General features: G+C 56.7%; 1 protein-coding gene across 3 annotated transcripts in view; it reads right to left on the reverse strand.

Moving 5' to 3' along the window:
- The window catches only part of PPFIA4 (PTPRF interacting protein alpha 4), a 53626-nt gene that overhangs the window by 2150 nt on the left and 32270 nt on the right, over positions 1–19206 (reverse strand). Inside the window, exons 6-29 of one of the 3 annotated variants that reach the window (XM_061363120.1) lie at positions 18889–18984; positions 18261–18482; positions 17765–17911; positions 17521–17655; positions 16850–16933; positions 15973–16104; positions 14309–14371; positions 12995–13086; positions 10826–10967; positions 10411–10616; positions 9844–10084; positions 9615–9650; positions 8892–9025; positions 8575–8738; positions 7902–7995; positions 7588–7669; positions 6754–6954; positions 5851–5913; positions 4488–4514; positions 3409–3584; positions 2912–3009; positions 2125–2300; positions 1856–1924; positions 874–1051 (exon numbers count right to left, since the gene is read on the reverse strand). In XM_061363120.1, coding sequence (XP_061219104.1) covers positions 874–1051; positions 1856–1924; positions 2125–2300; positions 2912–3009; positions 3409–3584; positions 4488–4514; positions 5851–5913; positions 6754–6954; positions 7588–7669; positions 7902–7995; positions 8575–8738; positions 8892–9025; positions 9615–9650; positions 9844–10084; positions 10411–10616; positions 10826–10967; positions 12995–13086; positions 14309–14371; positions 15973–16104; positions 16850–16933; positions 17521–17655; positions 17765–17911; positions 18261–18482; positions 18889–18984 — 3058 coding nt within the window. The remainder of the gene's footprint in view (positions 1–873; positions 1052–1855; positions 1925–2124; positions 2301–2911; positions 3010–3408; positions 3585–4487; positions 4515–5850; positions 5914–6753; positions 6955–7587; positions 7670–7901; positions 7996–8574; positions 8739–8891; positions 9026–9614; positions 9651–9843; positions 10085–10410; positions 10617–10825; positions 10968–12994; positions 13087–14308; positions 14372–15972; positions 16105–16849; positions 16934–17520; positions 17656–17764; positions 17912–18260; positions 18483–18888; positions 18985–19206) is intronic. The other 2 variants (XM_061363122.1, XM_061363121.1) reach the window with 2 other exon arrangements.

Genomic DNA, 19206 nt, shown 5'->3' on the forward strand with positions numbered 1-19206 from the left:
TGAGTGACACACATAGAATCATAGAATGGTTAAGATTAGAAAGGACCTTAAGATCACCTAGTTCAACCCCCCTGACATGGGCATCCCCATTTCATTCTCAATCCAGCCTTCTCCTTCATCATGGTGGACCAGCAACTGAAGTAACCCTCCTGAAAAACCATCTACAGCTCAAGGACCACACAGATTTAGCATCACCACCAGCAGTTCTCTGTCTTTCTCCTGGTGGCACATCATCCCTAGTGTTCACACCCCGTGTAGACAAGGTCCTCAGTGCCATGGGTTCACAGTATCACAGTATGTTAGAGATTGGAAGGGACCTCAAAAGCTCATCTAGTCCAGTCCCCCTGCCGGAGCAGGAACACCTAGATAAGGTTACACAGGAACGTGTCCAGGCGGGTTTTGAATGTCTCCAGAGAAGGAGACTCCACAACCTCCCTGGGCAGCCTGGTCCAGTGTTCTGTCACCCTCACTGAGAAGAAGTTTCTTCTCAAGTTTAAGTGGAACCTCTTGTGTTCCAGTTTGTACCCATTGCCCCTTGTCCTATCATTGTTTGCCACTGAGAAGAGCCTGGCTCCATCCTCGGGACACTCCCCCTTTATATATTTATATACACTAATAAGGTCACCCCTCAATCTCCTCCAAACTATAGAGACCCAGCTCCCTCAGTCTTTCCTCATAAGGGAGATGCTCCACTCCCTTCATCATCTTAGTTGCCCTGCGCTGGACTCTCTCCAGCAAGTGTTAGTGGTGGCCTTGGCAGTCCTGGGGAACGGTTGGACTTGATCTTGAAGGTCTTTCCCACCCTGGTTGGTTCTGAGTCAACGACTCTATATTAACCCTGTGGTGTGAGGAGGGGAGATGGGGGGGACCTACCTTCTGGGGGCATCTTCTTGGCAGGGGCAGCCGGGGGGGGCAGTGGCACCAGGCTGGTGACGCGGAAGCCGGCGGGCAGGGTCTCGGCAGAGCCACTGAGCATGTTGATGCTGTGGACATCCCGTGGACGGAAGCGCTTCCGCCAGGACGGGGTGCGGCGGAAGGTCTTGTCATCACCCTGCGAGCAAAGAGCCCCTTATGGACCTTCTGCCCCTCTGAGATAGCTTCTTCTACCCAGCAAGGTACATGGACACCGGCACAAACAGTGCGGAGGTGTGCGGGTGAATCGGGCCAAGGACCTCTCCAAGATGCCAGGACATGGGCTTTAGCCTTTCCAGCTGGCCTTTCTCTCCATCCTGCCTGCAAAGGTGCCTTGGAGGCATCAACACATGAACCCTAGTAAAGACCCCAAGGGATGCATAACGCTGGTGAGATAATGGCATCTGGAAGCATCTGCTCTAAAGACCATGCTCTGAAGAGAGCCCTGAATAGCTCTGCTCTTATATCTCATGGAGGGAAGCTACACATAGGAGAGATCTAGATGAATTCCCACCTTTAGTAACTCAATATGAACAGTTTTCTGGCTGCTTTAATGGGGCTTCTCTAACCCACCAGCTTCAGCCACTGCAGATGTGTCGTGGTTAGAACATCTGTGACTCTAAAAGGCAATATTAAAGCAGCAGGCAAGGAAAGACAGGTTAGCCTCTCTAAAATTCAGCCCTCTGAGCATGAGGCTTGAAATGATGCACAAGGCTCTTCCTCACCTGCATCCACAGCCTGGCAACACTTTCCCTGGGGCCTTGTCTAATAGTTTTAGCTAATTCCACTGATACTGCTCATGCAACTGCTCTGAAGAGTCCATGATGCACTATTTGACACCCCTGGACAAGGAGGGAGTTGAGCAGAGGTCCTGCCTCTCCTGTTCCCTGCACAAGAACAGGCGTTCAGCATTAACCTCACATGGGAGAGGCTTGGTACTCACATCATCCAGCCTCCGATCCGTGCCCAAGGCGAGCAGGTTGTTGAACTCCCTCTCCAGCACTTGCCGAGCCTGAAATTAACCACAAATGAGCATTCCCCACCGATGAAAATGGTTTCCAGCCCAAGAATGAGATGAAAAAAGCCCATGCACCATCCAAGCGCTCTGCTTTGGAAGGCAGAGTGGAGCTGGTGGCACTGGCGGAGTCCCCCTGCAGCCATGTCCCACGTTGGGCACCCTCCTCCGAGATGCCCCGCGGTGCCTGCTCTCACCTGGGTGTTCTGCGTGGGGATCTGCAGCACGAGAGCCAGGCTGTTGTGGTCAAAGTTCTCATCGAGGGCCAGGAGCGCCCCGTGCACGCCGCTCTCCACCAGGTTGTTGGCGTACTCGCGGAGCCCGATGGACTGGATCCAGTGAATGACCTGGTCGTTGGTCCACACCAACACGTCTGTGAAAGAGCGAGGGCACGTCTCAGGGTCAGCTCAGACCGTGCTCTTCCTTGTGCAGGGACCTGATGGAGCTCTTTTGCACTGCCCCTTGGGTGAGCCTGGGACTCTCCTTGCCAAGCCAGCATCAATACCGGGTGCTCAAGCGCCAGGAGCAGCTCACTTCCATTTACCAAACCGAATGCTGAGCTAACAGGCAGAAACCAACTGTGAAAACTAATCCTAAGAACCCCCGGCTGCTGCTGTAATTAGGGGCATTATCAATAATGAGATGTAATCCAAGCAGCAGGCAGATGTGCAGGGAATCTCAGGACAGGCAGTGAGGAAGGGGAGGTTGAGCAAGCCACGTCCTGAGCATCTGAAATGGGCAGGAGATGATGTGATGATCAGTCTGGCTCTTTTCTCTCTTGACACCTTCCCTCCCCATGGGGTAAAGCTGCACAAAGGCACTTGGAGCAGTCTATTGCCCACTGGGGGCAGGGTTGCTTGGAAATAAGGCTTTTCCCAAGGCAAATGCTGTGTTAAAGGATAGGAAAAGGACCATCCCTGGGCATCTCTTGGGAGGTTTCCCATCTCCTTTCCCAGAGATGGATGGTGCAAGGTGGCTGCTGACCTTTGATTTCATGTTGGGTCTCTTCTCGCCTCCTCTCGAGCTCTTTGCGGTCGTAGTTGAGCCTCTTCAGGCACATGATGCCATACTGCAGGCTGGTGCTGCAGGGACACGAGATCACCAACCCTCAGAGGGCTCAGCACCATGGGCCAGGTGGGTTGGAGGGGCCCACTTCCCTGCTTGCCCTCCCTGTGCCTGAAGGATGCTTTGGTTCAGGACAGACACAACCCAAAGGGAAGATCTCAGCTGGAAAATGGGAATGTCCCTCCCAACACCATCAGTTTTACCATGTTCTACCTGCCTGCATCCAAATAAGGACACTCTGAACTTGGTGGCTGGAGAGGGCAGGTCCATGGACACAGCCCCATGGGTCAGGGTTTAGCCTAGAAGAGCCACCCTCCAGCAGGGCCAAAATGGGGGAGAATCCCTCCAAACTGCCTTATCCTGGCCTCCCTGTGCAGGCTCTGCACCCCAGGGACCTCCTGGAGGACAGGACTCACCGGTGGAAGCTGTCCACCATCTTCAAGTGCACTCTGAGATCTTTCTTGGTGAGGTGGTCCAGCATCCGCGCATCAACGAGACACTCCATGAAGTAGCTGCGATACTGTGGGAGACCCAAGCTGGGCAGCCACTCGTTGCCAATCCACTCGTGGTTCATGTCCCCATAGGCCAGTGTCTGCAGGGAAGCAAATGGAGAAGCTAGAGAGAAACCAGGGCTTGGTGGAGCTGCAGACTCCAGGAGACGAGCGATAATTCAGTGCTGCAGACTGGGGGTCACTGTCCTGAGGACCAAACCCAGGTCAGAGGAGCTTAACCCTACTTTGTGCTGAAGAGAATGGTCCTGTAGGCCATGGTCTGTGTCCCCCAAGGAGACAAGGCAGTAGCCAAAAAGCAAGTGTAGGGACAGTTGGACTTTATGACCAGCTTCATTCAGAAACAACCAAGACAAAGGTTTCAGTGCATCCCACACTGGTTTTTAAGGTCAGAAATCACCAAAAGATCAGCTTTATGGCTTCAAAATGAAACAAAAGGTCAGTTTTGGGCAGAAAAGCATTAGATCCTTTTCACTCTTTCACTGCAAGCTGATTCTGGGTCTGAAAATGAAATAAAATCCACCAGAAGTCATTTGAAAGTGATAAAAGCAGAAGAGATGGATCAAATTAGGATTCTTTCCTCCCACCTTTTCCATTCAGGAAAATGATCTATATCCTGAACGTGGGACCAAAAAAAAGGTGAAAACCAAATGTCTGTGCAGCTAGAAACCTCCCATGTAGGGTGGCTGGTCACTCTTAGGTGGGGGTTTTAATACAGACTCTGTATCTTGCAGAGGAGGTCCCAAAAGAAGTCACTCTGCCTGAAGCAGAAGACACTGGTCCCCCGTGGCTTCAGGAGGACCACCCTGCACTTGGAAGGTGGTTCAGAGGAGCAACCACAGGGTGCAGGTTCAGACACCAACAAGGATGAGGTGAATACTGATGCCCCAAGCTCATCTCCCCGATGCCCCATGGTGTCCAGCTCTCCCTCCCATCCATACCCACCCCACGTACCGCCACGGAGAAGGGTGACACGGGGACCTCACCTGTGCCCAGCTGCCTTCCTCTGTGTCCTAAGTGTGACACATGCAGCATGTCAATAGAAAGGACAAGTCAAGTCAGTACCTGGTGGTTCTGCACCATGAACTGAGCTATAAAGGCACAGTGGCAGACACTCAGAGTCATCATACATCTTTCCTGGGAAATGCCATAGAATCATAGAGTGGTTTGGGTTGGAAACACCTTGGCCTTGAACACTGCCAGGGATGGAGGAACCACAGCTTCTCTGGGCAACCCATTCCAGTGCCTCACCACCCTCACAGTAAAGAACTTCTGCTTTATATCTAACCTGAACTTCCCCCATTTCAGTTTGAACCCATTACCCTTGTCCTATCACTGCAGTCCCTGATGAAGAGTCCCTCCCCAGCATCCTTGTAGCCCCCTTCACACCCTGGAAGCTGCTCTGAGGTCTCCACACATCTCTTCTCCAGGCTGAGCAGCCCTCGTGTTCTCAGCCTGTCTTCATAGATGAGGTGCTCCAGCCCCTGCTCATCCTCGTGTCCCTATATGGGTACCAAATGTTAACTCCCGTGTCCCCAAAGACGGATGGATGCAGACAGAAACCTAAGCTTCAGCTCATGGGTCCCAACCCCCAGAGGGGTTTCCCAACCCGATTTTGTAGCTATTTCCTCCCTTGTCAAGCTGTGCTGGTGTTGCTCAACCCCACAAAACCGACCAAGAGAAAGTGCCATTTCCCTGCTGCAACTCCGAGCTCTCCTTCCCCAGGGGACTCCCACTGGTTGCAGGTCTGTGCTACTCAACCAGCAGGCAAAAGCTGCACTGGAAGGCCCCAGTTCACACAACAACAAACCCAAAATGCTGTCCCTGCTCTGAGACAGGCACATGGGGTCTTTTAAACTGCAGAGAGGGGAGCAGAGAGGAGTCTCTCCAAAGGAGCCAGAGGTTTTGGGAGCACAGCCACATCCCACCCAGTGACCTCAAGCTATCAGGGGACAGACAGTGGGGACAACGTTTGGGTGTCAATGAGAGATTCAACAGTGGCTTTTCTGGGTGCAGAATGATCAATGTAGGACTCAACCTCATGCATCTGTCTTGAGATCACTCTTGGGCTTTGTCTTTCACTTCTCTAACTCACAACTGACAGCCAAGCCACTCTAGAAACCCACAGGGGCAAAGGCAAACCCATCTGATGGGTTTTAAGGCAGTTTTAGAACTTGTTGGCTATTAAAGGTTGAAAGATGGTTTGTAAGCAGCTGCATGGTGCTGGCCAAGAGCTGACACATGAGATGCAGCAGAGATCTCCTTCCCCTCCAGGGTTAGTGTGTTAATGCACGCCCGGAGCTCGGCGCAGTAACTGATACGCCGTGCAGTGGGGCTGGGCAGCCTCACCGTCTTGGTGGAAGTTGCCAGGTTCTCCATCTCCTCGTGGGTGACCCAGACATTTCCAGAGGACTGCAGGGAAAAGAACGGAGAGGTCAGGAGAAACCCCCATAGAGCCGTGCCTTCATTCCCAACCGTGCTGGAGCCAAGCCCGGAGCAGGCTGATGGAGGATTGGGCCATCCTTGTGCTTGGAGCTGTACTGGGGACATCTCACAGCCCCCTTGCAGCTCAGACTGGTGGCATCTCGCTGCCCATGGGGAACCTGGGCTGTCTGTGCAGCCACAGAGAGCACAGCAAGGCCCTTTGGCTGCCTTTATGCTTTGGTGTTACGCTCACAGAGCCTACAGGCTTGTCTCTATGAGCTGTGACCCCAGCCATGGCCATCTGAGGGGGATGCAGCACGCCTGGGGCCTTTCTTTTTGCTGGCTGCATTGCTACAGATGCTTCTTGGCATTACTGGGGCACCATTAAGCCCTTGAGGGGTTTGGGAACTAGCACAAGACATGATCCCTCCATCCTCTCCATGCCCTATCCAGGGTTCTCCAGTTGCTCTGACTTGCCCCAGGGATTTCACACAGTCCCAGGAAAAGGCTTGAGTTGCAATGACTGAGACCCTGTGAGTCACACACGTGCTGGCTGGATGGGTTTCTCCCCTCCAGGGAAGCACCCCCTGAGTTTTGCTCTTTCAGGCTGCTCAACAGGGCCAGCCTCTTGCTGACAACCTCTGAGAGCAAGGACAAGAGCATTTGCTGCTGCCTCAGGATAGGGAAAGTGCTTCACACTCAATGGCCATCAATGATCTCTGTGCTTAAGGCCGAGTGCTTGGTGGTTTGAGTGGTCCATGAGGGAACATCACACCCTCCACGGCCATGCCTGCCTGACCCCCTGGTAGCCAATGGACCAGCACTCACCGTGCGGGAGGTGGGTGGTGCCGAGGGGCTCGTGAGCGAGACCATCTCCTGGATGGCCAGCCGCAGCTTGAGGCGATGCAGAGCGTTGCTGATGCCGATCTCCCGCTGGATCTCCGTGTCGGACAGGGCTGACATGATGGCTCCGCTCTTCACGTTGGCTCGGCAAGCGGCGACGTACCAGGCTGGCATCCCCACCCAGAGCTGCAAAACAGGGCACAGCCGGTGACTGCCTGGGTCACCTCCCCTGCCCTCCTCTTTGAATCATGCAATCCCAGCCTGGGTTGGGTTGGAAGGGACCTTAAAGCTCCTCCAGCTCCAACCCCTGCCACGGGCAGGGACCCCTTCCACTGGAGCAGCTTGCTCCAAGCCCCTGTGTCCAACCTGGCCTTGAGCACTGCCAGGGATGGGGCAGCCACAGCTTCTCTGGGCACCCTGTGCCAGCGCCTCAGCACCCTCACAGGGAAGAGCTTCTGCCTTAGATCTAACCCAGTATCAAAGCTGAAGAGCCTCATGGGGTTCCTTTTCTGTTGCACAGATGGCATGTGGGCAGCCCAGCATCGCTAGATCTCATGGATGCAGCACCCACTGAGGATTTCAGCTCACAGCTCTACTCAAACCACAACTCAATGGAATATGTGAGGGATCTGGGAACCTGCTCTGTACCAGTGCATGTGGTTGGTGGTTGTACCCCCTCTGCAACCACCAACCACATGCATGGACCAAGCACGGTGGACTGTGGGTGCTGTACCACTGCCAGGGGAGCAGACTACAGACCAGCACTGACTGCAAAGCCGTCAGTGCCTGGAGACGATGCATGGGCACGCTCTGCCTTACCTCCAGCCAGGAGACAACAGTGGGGCCATCCCAGTGAGCAAAGGGCAATCCTTTCCTCCGAGCCTCTTCCAGGAGTTCATGCCTGGAGGGAACAGAAGCAGAGTGAGTCACTGCTCACTTGTAGGGAAGGAAGCAGCTCTTGAAAGGGAATAGGCCTTGGGCACTAAGAACCAGCAGGTAGCACAGCACTAAAGGAGCTAACAGGGCTCAAGAGAAGGTGAAGATGAGAAGTCTTTCCAACAATTCCCATTCATGGCTTCTTGGCCATCGGGCAGGACATTTCCTTGCTGGGGCAGGGAAGGAGGTTCACTCACTTCTTCCGCAGGCGACGATCCTTCTCGGCCTGAGCACCCAACTTGCCAAGCCCCAGAGGGTCCTGCATGCCCACCTCCACGTCAGTCAGCAGCACTGTTGGCCAAGCAAGACACCCTCGGGTCAATGTGACATCCCCTGGGTGAGCATGACATCCCCAGGGCTAGTGTGGGCAATGTCACAGCCCTCATCCCATGGTGCTGGGGATGTACAGGGGGTGAGAGTCTCTGTTTCCAATCCACCCTCACAGCCCCCCCTGCATCCCTGGATAGCCCCAGGGGATCCCAGCCTGCCATCTCCCTCGTTTCAAAATGCTCAACATCAAAGCAGTGAAGGATTTAGGAGTGGAAAAGCAGCTCCTACTAATGGGCTCTGCAAAATCAAGAAGGTCCTGTGGGGAGGGAAGCAGATTTGGGGACATTAAAGATAAGATGGTGATGGGGGGGGGTCACTATCCTCACTACAGCTCTTCCAGAGCATCACGAGTGATACCACGCTCAGGCCAGAAATGGCCAAAAGGCAGAAGATCCAGGACCCAACTGCCTAGAGCCAGTGGTCCCAATACCCTCAGAGCAGCAGGGGTGTCCCTGCTCCTCCACTGGTCACCCCAACAGCACCCCGATGGCAGAGAGGGCCAGGAGCCCGGCACGCGCAGGAAGGGGGCTGCTCACGGACCCTGCCCCGTGGCCCCTTCTCTGCTCAGCTGGATCAAACGCCCCTTCTCCTTTTTCCCAAACAAGCGCCCGATGGAGGATTTGATCCCCTTCCTCTTGGAGCCCTTGTGCAAGGAGTCCTGGCTGCTGTTGCTGCTGGGGTTGCTGGCCTGCTCCTCCAGCGAGCTGGGGATGGAGGAGGGAGAGGAACAGCAAAGCCTTCAGGTTATTCCCAAGCAGAGCACAAGCCCATGGCAAACCCCAGCCCTCCCCACTGCCCCACGCTTGCCCCATGTAAATCCTCAGCCCAACACAGAGACCCGAAGATGCTCCACGTACCTCTTCCCATCCTCCTGGCTGAGCGCAGGGTGGCCCAGCTTCTCCAGCCGCAGTGTTCTGGGTGAGGATGGGGGGGACGTCTCGCATTTGATGGTGGTTTTATCCTCTCGGCTTTCATCCCGAGCTGCAGGGGACTGAACAGGCAGAGAAGCGATGAGGCCGGGTGGCCAAAGCCCAACTCCATCCTTGCCCTGCTGCCTGCCTCTCTCTTGCTCCACGGAGGCATGGCCAAAAGAGCCACCAGAGCCCTGAGGCTTTGCCACGCTCCAGGATTGGCCTCAACTAGAGCTGTGGCAATGGCTTGAGATGCCCAAACAGATGGGGAGGATGTGGCCGTATGGCCAAGATCCTGGGAATAGGAAGGAGAGGGGATGCAGCCCTGTGGTCCAGGTCAGTGAGTGAGGACAGAAGCTGCTGGCCCTCAGCAGAGGGCTCTGAGGAGCACAGATGGGAATGTCCCAAAGACACCCAGTCGCCAGAGGGGACACACAACGTTTGAGGACCCAGTGGCTTTTCTGAACCTCCCCATGTCCTGCCAGACCCCCCAGGCTGCCAGCCAGCACATCTCCAAGCACTTTATGGGATCCCCAAGATCCTCCTGCTGAATCCCTGGGGTCCCCAGCTCCATCCCGCGCCTGCTGCACCCTGACCTGGTGTGGACAAAGCCAGGAGCAGGCTGGAAAAGGGGCTTGGACAAAAACCAACGGGATGGGAGCCACTCACTAGCAGTTTCCTCCGGTGCTTCCTCAAGTCGCTGGGCTGATTGCAAGGGGGAAAGCGAGAGAGACACAGAAAGGGGGGCAGTTAATGGAGAAACCCCCCCGCCCCACCCCAGGGCCAGGCACCCCCATCCCAGAGCCCATCCCAGAGGGACCGCTCCCACCCCAGCAGCCACCCGCACGCCCTGTCCAAGCCCCACATCCACCCCACTCCTCCTCCTTCTCCTCCTCACCAACGTCATGATCCCCATGCGGTCGAGGTCCTGAGCGGCGCTGCGGGAGGACAGCTTCGGGGTGGAGCGGCCGCTGAGCGGGGGGGACGAGCTGGCCAGGGACAGGGCTGTCAGCGAGGTGGGGATGGAAGCCCTCTTGCAGAGCTGGGTGAGGTTGAGCCCCTCCATGCTGCCGCTCGTGACGCGCGTCTCCAGCTCCTCCGCGCGGAGCTCGGTGGATTCCTTCTCCTCTTGGATCATCCTGGGGGAGCAGCAGGGTTCAGGGCTCTTGGCTCCTCACCTCGCCAGCCACCGCATCCTGCTACCCGGGGTGATGCACCTGGGTGCTGTGACTCAAACCCCTGAGCTCCAGGGATAGTAGGATCAGGATCCTTACACCGATCCATCAGGACCCACATAAACCATGTGCAGGATGTGGCTGGATGTCCTGGAGCCATTTCCCTGGCTGAAGCTGGACCAAGATCCCAATTTTAGGGCATCAGAGCCTCCTCCCACCGCCTGGAAGTTTGACGCCTCTGGAGCCCCTTTAGAGCAAGGCAGTGGTGGGGTTTTGCCCATGGTCATTACCTTATCTCCTCGTTGATGGCATCCAGCTGCTCCTGGAGCATCATGGCCAACGTCTGGGCATCCGAGTGCCCACCAGGGGAGAGCACATCCATGGAGCTGAAAAGTGTCTCCCGGTCATCCTCATCCACATCGGAGATCTCGGGGTCGCTGTCGAAGGCGTGAGGCCCCGTGGCCAGGACACTGCCAGCCTGAGCCTGCTCCCAGTCCTGGAGGGAACAACATCCACTGGTCCTACACGGCACTCCATGCCTCCAAAAGCCAAACTGGAGAGCTCCACACACCAGTTACAACTCAATGCAACCCCAATGGGAAAAACTCTGCCTACCATGTTATCCCCATGTCCCCAGGGCATGAGACTGGCATGCAAGGCAGAAGGAGACCCCAAGCCCAATGTGACCCCATGAAGATGGGTTACCTTGGCTGGCTCCTCTCGCCGGGCAGCAAATCGGCCCTTCTGTGCCCGAGGCAGACCTGGGGCTGTCCCAAAGGGCTCAGCGGGGCCATGGACCACGGCACTCAGTGGGAAGCGCAGGTCTGTGGCGCTGCCCATATGGGACCTGTGGATAAAGAGCCCTGTTGCAGACACTGCTCCATGCAGGGATGCCCTCATCCCCAGGCTGCTCCCCTTGCAGCCCAGGCCTGCTGAGGACAGAGGAGAAGGATGAGGCCACCCTGCCATGTCCACCCCAGTGATGCCTGCCTGTTCTGCATCTCTTGCCAGGTTGGATGGGGCTTGGAGCAAGCTGCTCCAGTGGAAGGGGTCCCCGCCTGTGGCAGGGGTTGGAACTGGATGAGCTTTTTGGTCCTTTTCAACTCAAACCACTCTGGGATTCTATAAATGATGCAAACCCAAGGCTCCAGAAAAAGGTGCCCCATTCCCCCCATGCTCGCCCTGGAGATGTGCTCACAGATTGTAGGAAGCTCAGCCCTGGGCCCTACCCTGCTGTTACCTCCCCCTTCTCTGCGGTACCCACTAGGGCATCCAGCCAGCCCTGGAGACAACCACCCTGTGCAGTGGGTCTGCTGTGAAGCCGTGGGCTGAGCAGTCCCCTCCTATCCTTCCCTCTCGAGAACAGCTTGCACCTCACATGTACAGCACGTCTTGTGCCTGCCTTCTCCATCCCCGTGCTCCAGAACAGGGGCCATCCAGGGAGCTTTTCTCCTCCTTTTTACGTTTCCTTTAACATTTTCATGTTAAAAATGTTGAATAAAAACCCGTTTGAATCAGATCTTCCAAGTGCGGGGACATGGGCATCATTTGGGATCTTCCAGCAGAAACTGCCTGGCACTCCTTCATCCTCCTCCATGCTCAGGCTGGTGCTTGGGAGCAGGTCCCCATGCCAGGGAGAGCAACACAGCAGCTATGGGACATGAGGGCCACTTTTTGCCACCCGTGGCACTCGATGCATATCTCCATGTTGCCTGGTTGCTCCTCCTCACCCTGAACACCCAACCCCAGAGCTGAGCCCAGTGCCTTCCCAGAGCATGGGTTATCATTCCCTATGGGCATTGCTATGGGAAGCACAAGGGGGTTTTGATGTAGGATGACAACAGTTGCCCAAGGCAGATCAGTGTTTACCAGCACGGTGGCTCTGCTTTGCAGTGCCTCCCTGCCCCAGCATCCTCCCAAGGCCAGACAAAGGCACTGACAGGAGCAGCTCTGCTTGGCGTCAGCTTGGTGTCTGCACACGAAGGCACAGCCCAAGTTTCAAGGGGATTTAAGCTGTGGAGCCACTGACAAGCTGCTCCTGAGCTAAAACCAGATAAAGGCGCCTCAGACAAAAGCTGACATTTCAGCAGGGGGATTACTGTGCCCTCTGTAACTCAAGCTGTCTGCTGCTATTTCCTCCCAGAAACAAAGCTAAACACAAATGTCCATCTTGTTCTTACAGCCCCATACAAAGAGGTCCCACACATGCTCCGCACGCTCCTCTGACACTCACAAACTCTCCCTCACTCTCTCTCTTTCTTCTATCTACAACAGATATGATGCTCAGGAGAGGATGCTGTGTCTCAGGCGGCCACAGCAGCACACTGGGGAGCATGTTGTGCTGTCACCCTCCTATTCTAGCCCCCTGCAGTGCTGGGGGCTGAGGCCTGAGGCACTCACCTCTCTTCCTGGTGCCCTGGGCTGCTCCCCACCTCCCAGATGACTTTAAGTGAAAGGGTAGAGGGGAACCATTGTGGAAAGGAGGGGTAAAAGTGGGGGGTTCATTCTTCTTTGCCCGCAACACCTCAAAAGAGATTCTCCTTCTCCACCAGCCCATCCCCAGCACACCACAAAGGGAAAGCTGCTTGGTGAACACTCAGCTTTCATAGAGAATTAAGCCCTAAGTCCTTTGTGCAGAAAAAGAAACGATGCCCAGTGGGTTTTTGCCCTTAAAAGAGCAACTTTTGGACTGTTCAATTGGGCTGGGCTGTTCTCAGCAGCCTGTATCTCATGGTGGGGACAGCCCAGCTGGAGCTGACCCTGCTGCACTAACCACCCTGCAGCTTGGTGACACCAGCTTGATGCCATCATCATTTTGGGGCCGAACCCATGGGTGCAGGGTGCAAGCAGAGGCTGGTGGGGCTCTGCCCTTACCTTGTGTGCACGCTCTCCACGAATGTCCCACTTCTGGTCTTGAGCTGATCCACCTCCAGCCTCAGTTTGTCGATCTCATCAGACAACCGCCGCTGTTCGGGGTGAGACAAGGGACAGGGGTTGGTTTTGCTCTGAGGAGCAGCCACGTTTGGGGCAATCCACGTTCTTAGCTATTCCCAGGTTCCTATTTCCTTTAAAAACCCCCATCCCAGGTTTAAAGCACCTTTGGCACATCGGGAAACAAACAGCTCATGCAGGCGACAGTGAATGGCGATGCTGGGGTGATGCTGTGAAGGGAGGAAGTGATCACAGGCCAGACAGACAGACACAGAGTGCTCGAAGCGATGCTGCTTTGAGAGATGAAGGAACATCAGTCCCACTGGGATGCTCTGGGTTTGCTCCACACTGCATGTGCGGGGCCAGCAGTGAGGGACCAGTTGGCCAAATGGGCTGCTGGTCCTGTCTCTCCCGCTGCCAGTCCCATCCTCACAGGAAGCTGTGCCTGCACTACGTGGCTGTGCTGTCCTACAGGAGATGTGAGCGGGAAGGGAGGCAGGGAGATGGATCTTCCAGCCCAGCAGGATCCAGTCTCAGGGGCAAACAGGCTGAACCAGGGTGGGCAAAGTGCAGGCAGCATCATGAAGGTCTTGGAGCTTTGCCTCTGCCTGGAGCCAGCCCTAACCCAGCAGCCAAGGCTGGGAAGCACGAGCAGTGCCCATATTGGGATGCTGGGAGCATCTGGGAGAGCAAGGCCCTGGGAAAGGAGGAAATCAACCATGCATGAAGCATGGGGCATATCCCCAAAACTCCCATTGCTTTAAAAAGCCATAACCCTCCAGTTTCCAGCACAGGCCAACGTGGTGGACTCCTGTTGCAGACCCTACTTGGATGCTTTATCTGAGAGCAAGGAAGGTGTGAAGACCTACAGGGCCTTCTGCAAGCTGGGCATGGAGCAGATCGTCCCTCAGTTGGAATGAGGGGGTTCAGAAAGCCTCAGGAGTGAAGGGGATGTGGCTGCCTGAGGTGAAGCCACCCCATCCTTGCTGCTGTCCTCAGGGAGTTGGGGATGGATGAACGGGATAGAGACATGGAGATGGGACTGAACATGCCTGTCAGGGGACTGAACCGGGGGTCTCCAGAGGGGTGGGTGGCGGCTTCCATCCAAGGCTTAGTTTGGGGCCTCCTGCTGCTGGGTGCTTTGGGATCCCAGCGCCTCCAAAACTAGGGAATTAAGGAGCCACGACTGCCACTAGCTGGGAATTAGGAGCGAGGAAGCGCAGTCACCGGGGGCAGGCTCCCTGCAACCGCATTTACCTTGTCGTGCTGGTGCTCCTCTATCTGCTTTTGGGTATTTTCCAGCTCTTGTAACAAAGTGTTCTTTGGAAAAGGAAACAAAAGAAAAGGGAACAAAAACAGGAAAGAGAAAGAGAGACCATTTAGGAAACGGCCTCCTGGGAATGGCCAGCATGGGACCACCTTGTCCACGGGACATCAATGGCCACTGAGCATCTCCTCACCTACCTGTGAATGGCTCTGCTCTGCAAACCCCCTGCTCCTCAAGCAGGGCTGCCCTCACTCAGCTCCTGCCCCACACCAGCACCATGCTATGGCCATGGTGATTAGAGATGTGAAGGGCAGGGCTTCAACATCAGGAAATGCATCTGAGAGGAGATGAACTCCTTGAGCTGGATCAAGGGCAAAAACATCCGCTACATCTAAGCTAGTGAATAAGCAGGGGGAAAAGCAGATGTGTTTGCAGCTAGTGCTCTTTTTTGGATCACTTTTGCCTGCAAAGACCTGGAGAAGCTCTGGGTGAGGCAGTGCCAGCAGCAGGAGCAGATGATGCGCCACCACTCCAGTCCTTGTTGTTTGCTGGGCTGGAAATTTGGACTCAGCCCCATGTGTTAGGTCCTGCTCTTTACTCAGAGCCACTCAGACCTATGTGCTGGATGCCTGCACACGTTGGCACAGCCACATCTGGTTGGGGACAGGAGCTGCAGAGCAGCAGGAGAGACAGACCCAGTCCTGGAGGCATCAGCTGGGGGTGCAAGCCCTCTGTGCTCTGACCCACTAAGGGGAGCCTGGTCCCTGCAGGAACCCAAAGGGAGGTGAATTATCAAGGCCCACGGGCACTGTGAGGTTCATGCTTGCTCTGAGCCACCCCCTTTCCCAGCTAATTGCATTCATGCTGGGAGCAGCTGGCTCCTCAAAGGAAAGCCCAGTGCCCCAGGGTGGGAGCTGGGAGCTGCTCATGGGCTCTTCCCTGGCTTGGAGCAGGCAGAGCAGTTCGGGCTGTAGACAGGGAGGTTTGAAGGCAGCATGTGGAGGGGATGGGCAGGTGGGAGAGGATGAACACTGCATTTTCACCTGCAAAATGCAGCAGGGTTTTGCTTGGACAGCCAGGAGAGACACAGGGAAGTGAGGGAGCGGAGCAGGACAAATCCTGCTGCTGTTGGAGGTGGAAGGCAGTGGGAAGTGGGTGTGATGAAGGGCAAGCTTCCCGACACTCCCACTGGCCCCAGTGCCTGGCTGGCATGCTGCATGGGATTATCTCTCCACCCCTGCATGGGATCATCTCTCCATCTCTGCATGGGACCATTTCTCCATCCCTGCATGGGCCCATCTCTCCATCCCTGCATGGGACCATTTCTCCATCCCTGCATGGGACCATTTCTCCACCCCTGCATGGGACCATTTCTCCACCCCTGCATGGGACCATTTCTCCACCCCTGCATGGGACCATTTCTCCACCCCTGCATGGGACCATTTCTCCATCCCTGCATGGAACTATTTCTCCATCCTGCATGGGACCTTCTCTCCATCCCTGCATGGGACTGTTTGTTCTCCCCTGCATGGGACCATCTCTCCACCCCTGCACAGGCACCTCCAAACCCCTGTGCTGTGGCTGAGTCTCTGCACCAGAGGGGCTGCAGACCACGCAGATCCCCCTCAGCCCCCCAGAGGACCCCCAGCGCTACCTTCTCCTCCAAGGCTGCCATCCTCTCCTTGAGGTGGAGCTGCAGCCGCTCGTTGGACTCACTCAGCAGCCGGTCCACGGTGTCTGAGAGCCTCTTGTTGTGCTCCTCGTTCATCTTCTCCCGCTGCCGGGCCTGAAGGAGCCAACAGCAACACATGAGCTCCCCCTGCCACCCCACTGGGTGCTGCTGGGAGCAAACCCACCCCTCACAGCACAGATCAGCCCCTCCGCTGCTGCTCTGCTGGGCTCTGCATTCCCCAGCCAGGGATGGACAGGAGAGAGGAGAGGATTCCTGTCCTGCCTGCCCCTCAGGGAAGCTTCCCCTCTGCAACCAGGGACAGCCACAGTGGGGGGAACATTCCAGACCCCAATGGGTGCTGATCCTATGGGTTTGCTAAAGTCTGTCCTAGGCCAAACCAACCTGGGGCTTCCCAGGGGCTGTAATCCCACCTGAGCAACCTGGGAAAGGAGCATCACAACCTCCTGCATGGCCAGAACAGCCACTGGCCAAGGAGCACAGCAGGGGCTGCGCAGCCCATGACCCATCAGCTCGGCCTCTCTGTCTCTTTAAAGGGCAGCACTCTTTGCTCCCAGTGCCCTTTGGTCTCATCCTGCTGCTGATCCAGGCTTGGGGAAATGCTGCTGGAGCCTCCCCATCTCCTCCCTGCATGTGGGGTCCCAGCTTGCCCCAAGGGGTGATGCTGAGAGAGGAGGGATGTGGCACGCTTACAGCACTGCTTGGATGCCTGGGAGGGAGGGAAATCACAGCAGTGTCATGAGCTCCTGGGTGGCTCTAGTTTAAGAGATCCTGCATAGGGGAGAATTAGCCAGATCAGGACCCACCAGGACCCCCCATGCCCAGGCTGAGCACCCCTTACCCTGGCCAGCTCCTGGTTCTTCTCCTCCAGCTGACTCTCCAGCTGCCGGAGGTGCTCCTCGATGCTCCCGTGCCTCTCTTCTGCCTGGGAAAAGCAGAGCAGCCCTCTCGGATGATGCTCCCCAAAAGCCTGCAGGCCTTCCTGCATCCCTCCTTCCATCCCTGCAGCTGCATCCTTCCCAGGATGGAGGGCTCTCTCCCACTGCCTGCACCCCTGCCATGGTTGGCTGTGTGCTGTGAGCCCAAACCAGCCCTGACAGCAAGGTGATGGGAGCTGGAGGTGCTCTGTGCGGAGCCAAGCACATGCTGAAGCACCCAGGAAGAGCAGGGCTGGTGTATCCAACCTCCCTCCAGGCCTGCACCCTTCCACATCCAGCCTGGATCCTTCCTCTTCCTCCTCATCCCAGAGCGATCCCAACACAAGCCAAAGGGCATCTACCCCAACAGGACCATCTATGCCTTGGAGAAAGGAGCAGAGGGAAGGGAGCAAACCCCATACATGCAGGACACGTGGAGAGCTTCAAACCCAGCTCATTGTCCCTGCAGCCACGGGGAAGCAGAAGGCAGCACAGCCCTGAGGGCAGGGTGGCACCCACGGTGCAGCGGGGTGGCCAAAGCTGCCTCCTGCCCTGGTCCCTGCTCTCCCTTTGGCTCTGGTGCCGCAGGCCTTGCCTTGGTGAGCGCAGCGATGCGCTGAGCCAGCTCCGCTTCCACCTCGGGCAGCGTCTCCGCCTTCCGCATCGTCTGCTGCAGCTTCTGCTCCGCCAGCTCCAGCAGCTCCTGCAGGTGCCGGGCCTTCTCCTCACACTGTGGGACAGGGCAGGGTGGGTGCCCAGCACCAAGGCAGGTCCCGTCCCCAGCACCCACTTCTCCCTCCCAAGTGGTCATGGGGAGTCTTTGGATGCAGGCTCGGTACCTGGCGGTGCAGGGACTCCTTGTTGGCCAGTTCGCTCTCCAGCTTGTCATTGAGGTCATGGATGGAGGTGGCTTCTCGCTGGGCTGCCAGGTAGCGCTTCTCCAGCGTGGTGATCCTCTCCTCCATGTCCTCTTTCTGAGCCAGGGCCTGTGGAGGTGATGGGGCTGTCACACCCTGATCTGTGACCACCAACCTGGCAATAGGGCCACCCAGCCCTGAGTCCATGCATGCCATGAAAGCCCTGCTCCACTCTTCACAGCAGAGCAATAATGGGAGAGTCAAGCAACCACAGCAGCATCTTCCAGCATGGCCACAGCTCAGTGCCCCAGGTCTGCAGCAAAGCCGGGTATCTCAGTGTCTGCTTATAACCTGAGGGATGCTCTGCTGATGGGCTTGGGGACAACCTCCCAACAGAAGCTCCAATCCCTCCCCAGCCCAGAGCACGCTGTGGATGTCACTGCAAGAGGCTTGGCAGTGTGAGAGGGCAGGGTCTAACCTCACGGAGGTCCCTCTGGTACTTGCTGCTCATCTCCTCCGACTTGATCAGATCCTTCCTTGCGGTGCCGAGGTCCTCCTCCAGCTCAGCAACGCTGGCAGCCAACACAGAGATGCGCTCCTTGGCCTGGACCACCTCGTAGTTCTGCTTCTCCAGCAGCTCCTGCAGCTCCACCACCCGCCCTGCCTCATCATCCGGGTGCACTGAGCCGTTGGAGAGCCGCTGCAAGGCACCAGAGAGGGAGGTGGATGCTGGGGCTGCTCCACAGCATGGGCTGGTAATGGGGGAACATGGCCCTGCAGGGACGCAGGGGGGTGGTGAGGAGTGGGGACATGGGGCTCTGGGGACCCCATCAACAGGCTCCGCTAGCCAGGGATGTGGCTTCTCACATGGAATAGGGATGGCTGAGGGCTTCCCAGAGCATCTCTGGGAATCACAGCATCCAAGCAGGAGCACAAACTCCCAGCTGCTCAGATGCAGCCTGTATCCACCAGAAAGGGCATTTCCCAGGGAACTGAGCCAGGGGACAGAGGAAAAGGTTTCCAGCACCCTGGAGCCAGCCACAAGGGGTTTGGAGACACGATGGCCTCAGTGAGCGTGGTCAAAGGGGGGGTTCCAGGGCTCTCACCTTCCAGGGAAGCTTCTGCGCTGGCTCCTTGGGCTCCCTCTCATCCCGCTCTCCCAGCGGGGCCTCCCGCACGGCGCCTTGCTGCAGGGCTGCCACCTGCATGGGAACAGGGATTCCTCAAGGAGGGACACACGAGAGCAGCCTGAGCAGCTGCTGGTGGGGACAGCCCTGGAGCACCCAGGTCTGCAACTGGCTTCGGGCTGGTTTCCTTCCCCTGGTGGATGTGGATTGGGAGGAACTGGGGGGATAGGGGGAAAGGGAAGGCAGGGATGCTGTGAAGGCTCAGCACTGATGGAGGATGAAGCCTGTTTTGTATGG

This window comes from Neopsephotus bourkii, unplaced genomic scaffold, assembly GCF_033783945.1.
Source record: "Neopsephotus bourkii isolate Nb327-2 ecotype Australia unplaced genomic scaffold, CSIRO-AGI_Nbou_v1 NB_1139, whole genome shotgun sequence".
NCBI lineage: Eukaryota > Metazoa > Chordata > Aves > Psittaciformes > Psittacidae > Neopsephotus > Neopsephotus bourkii.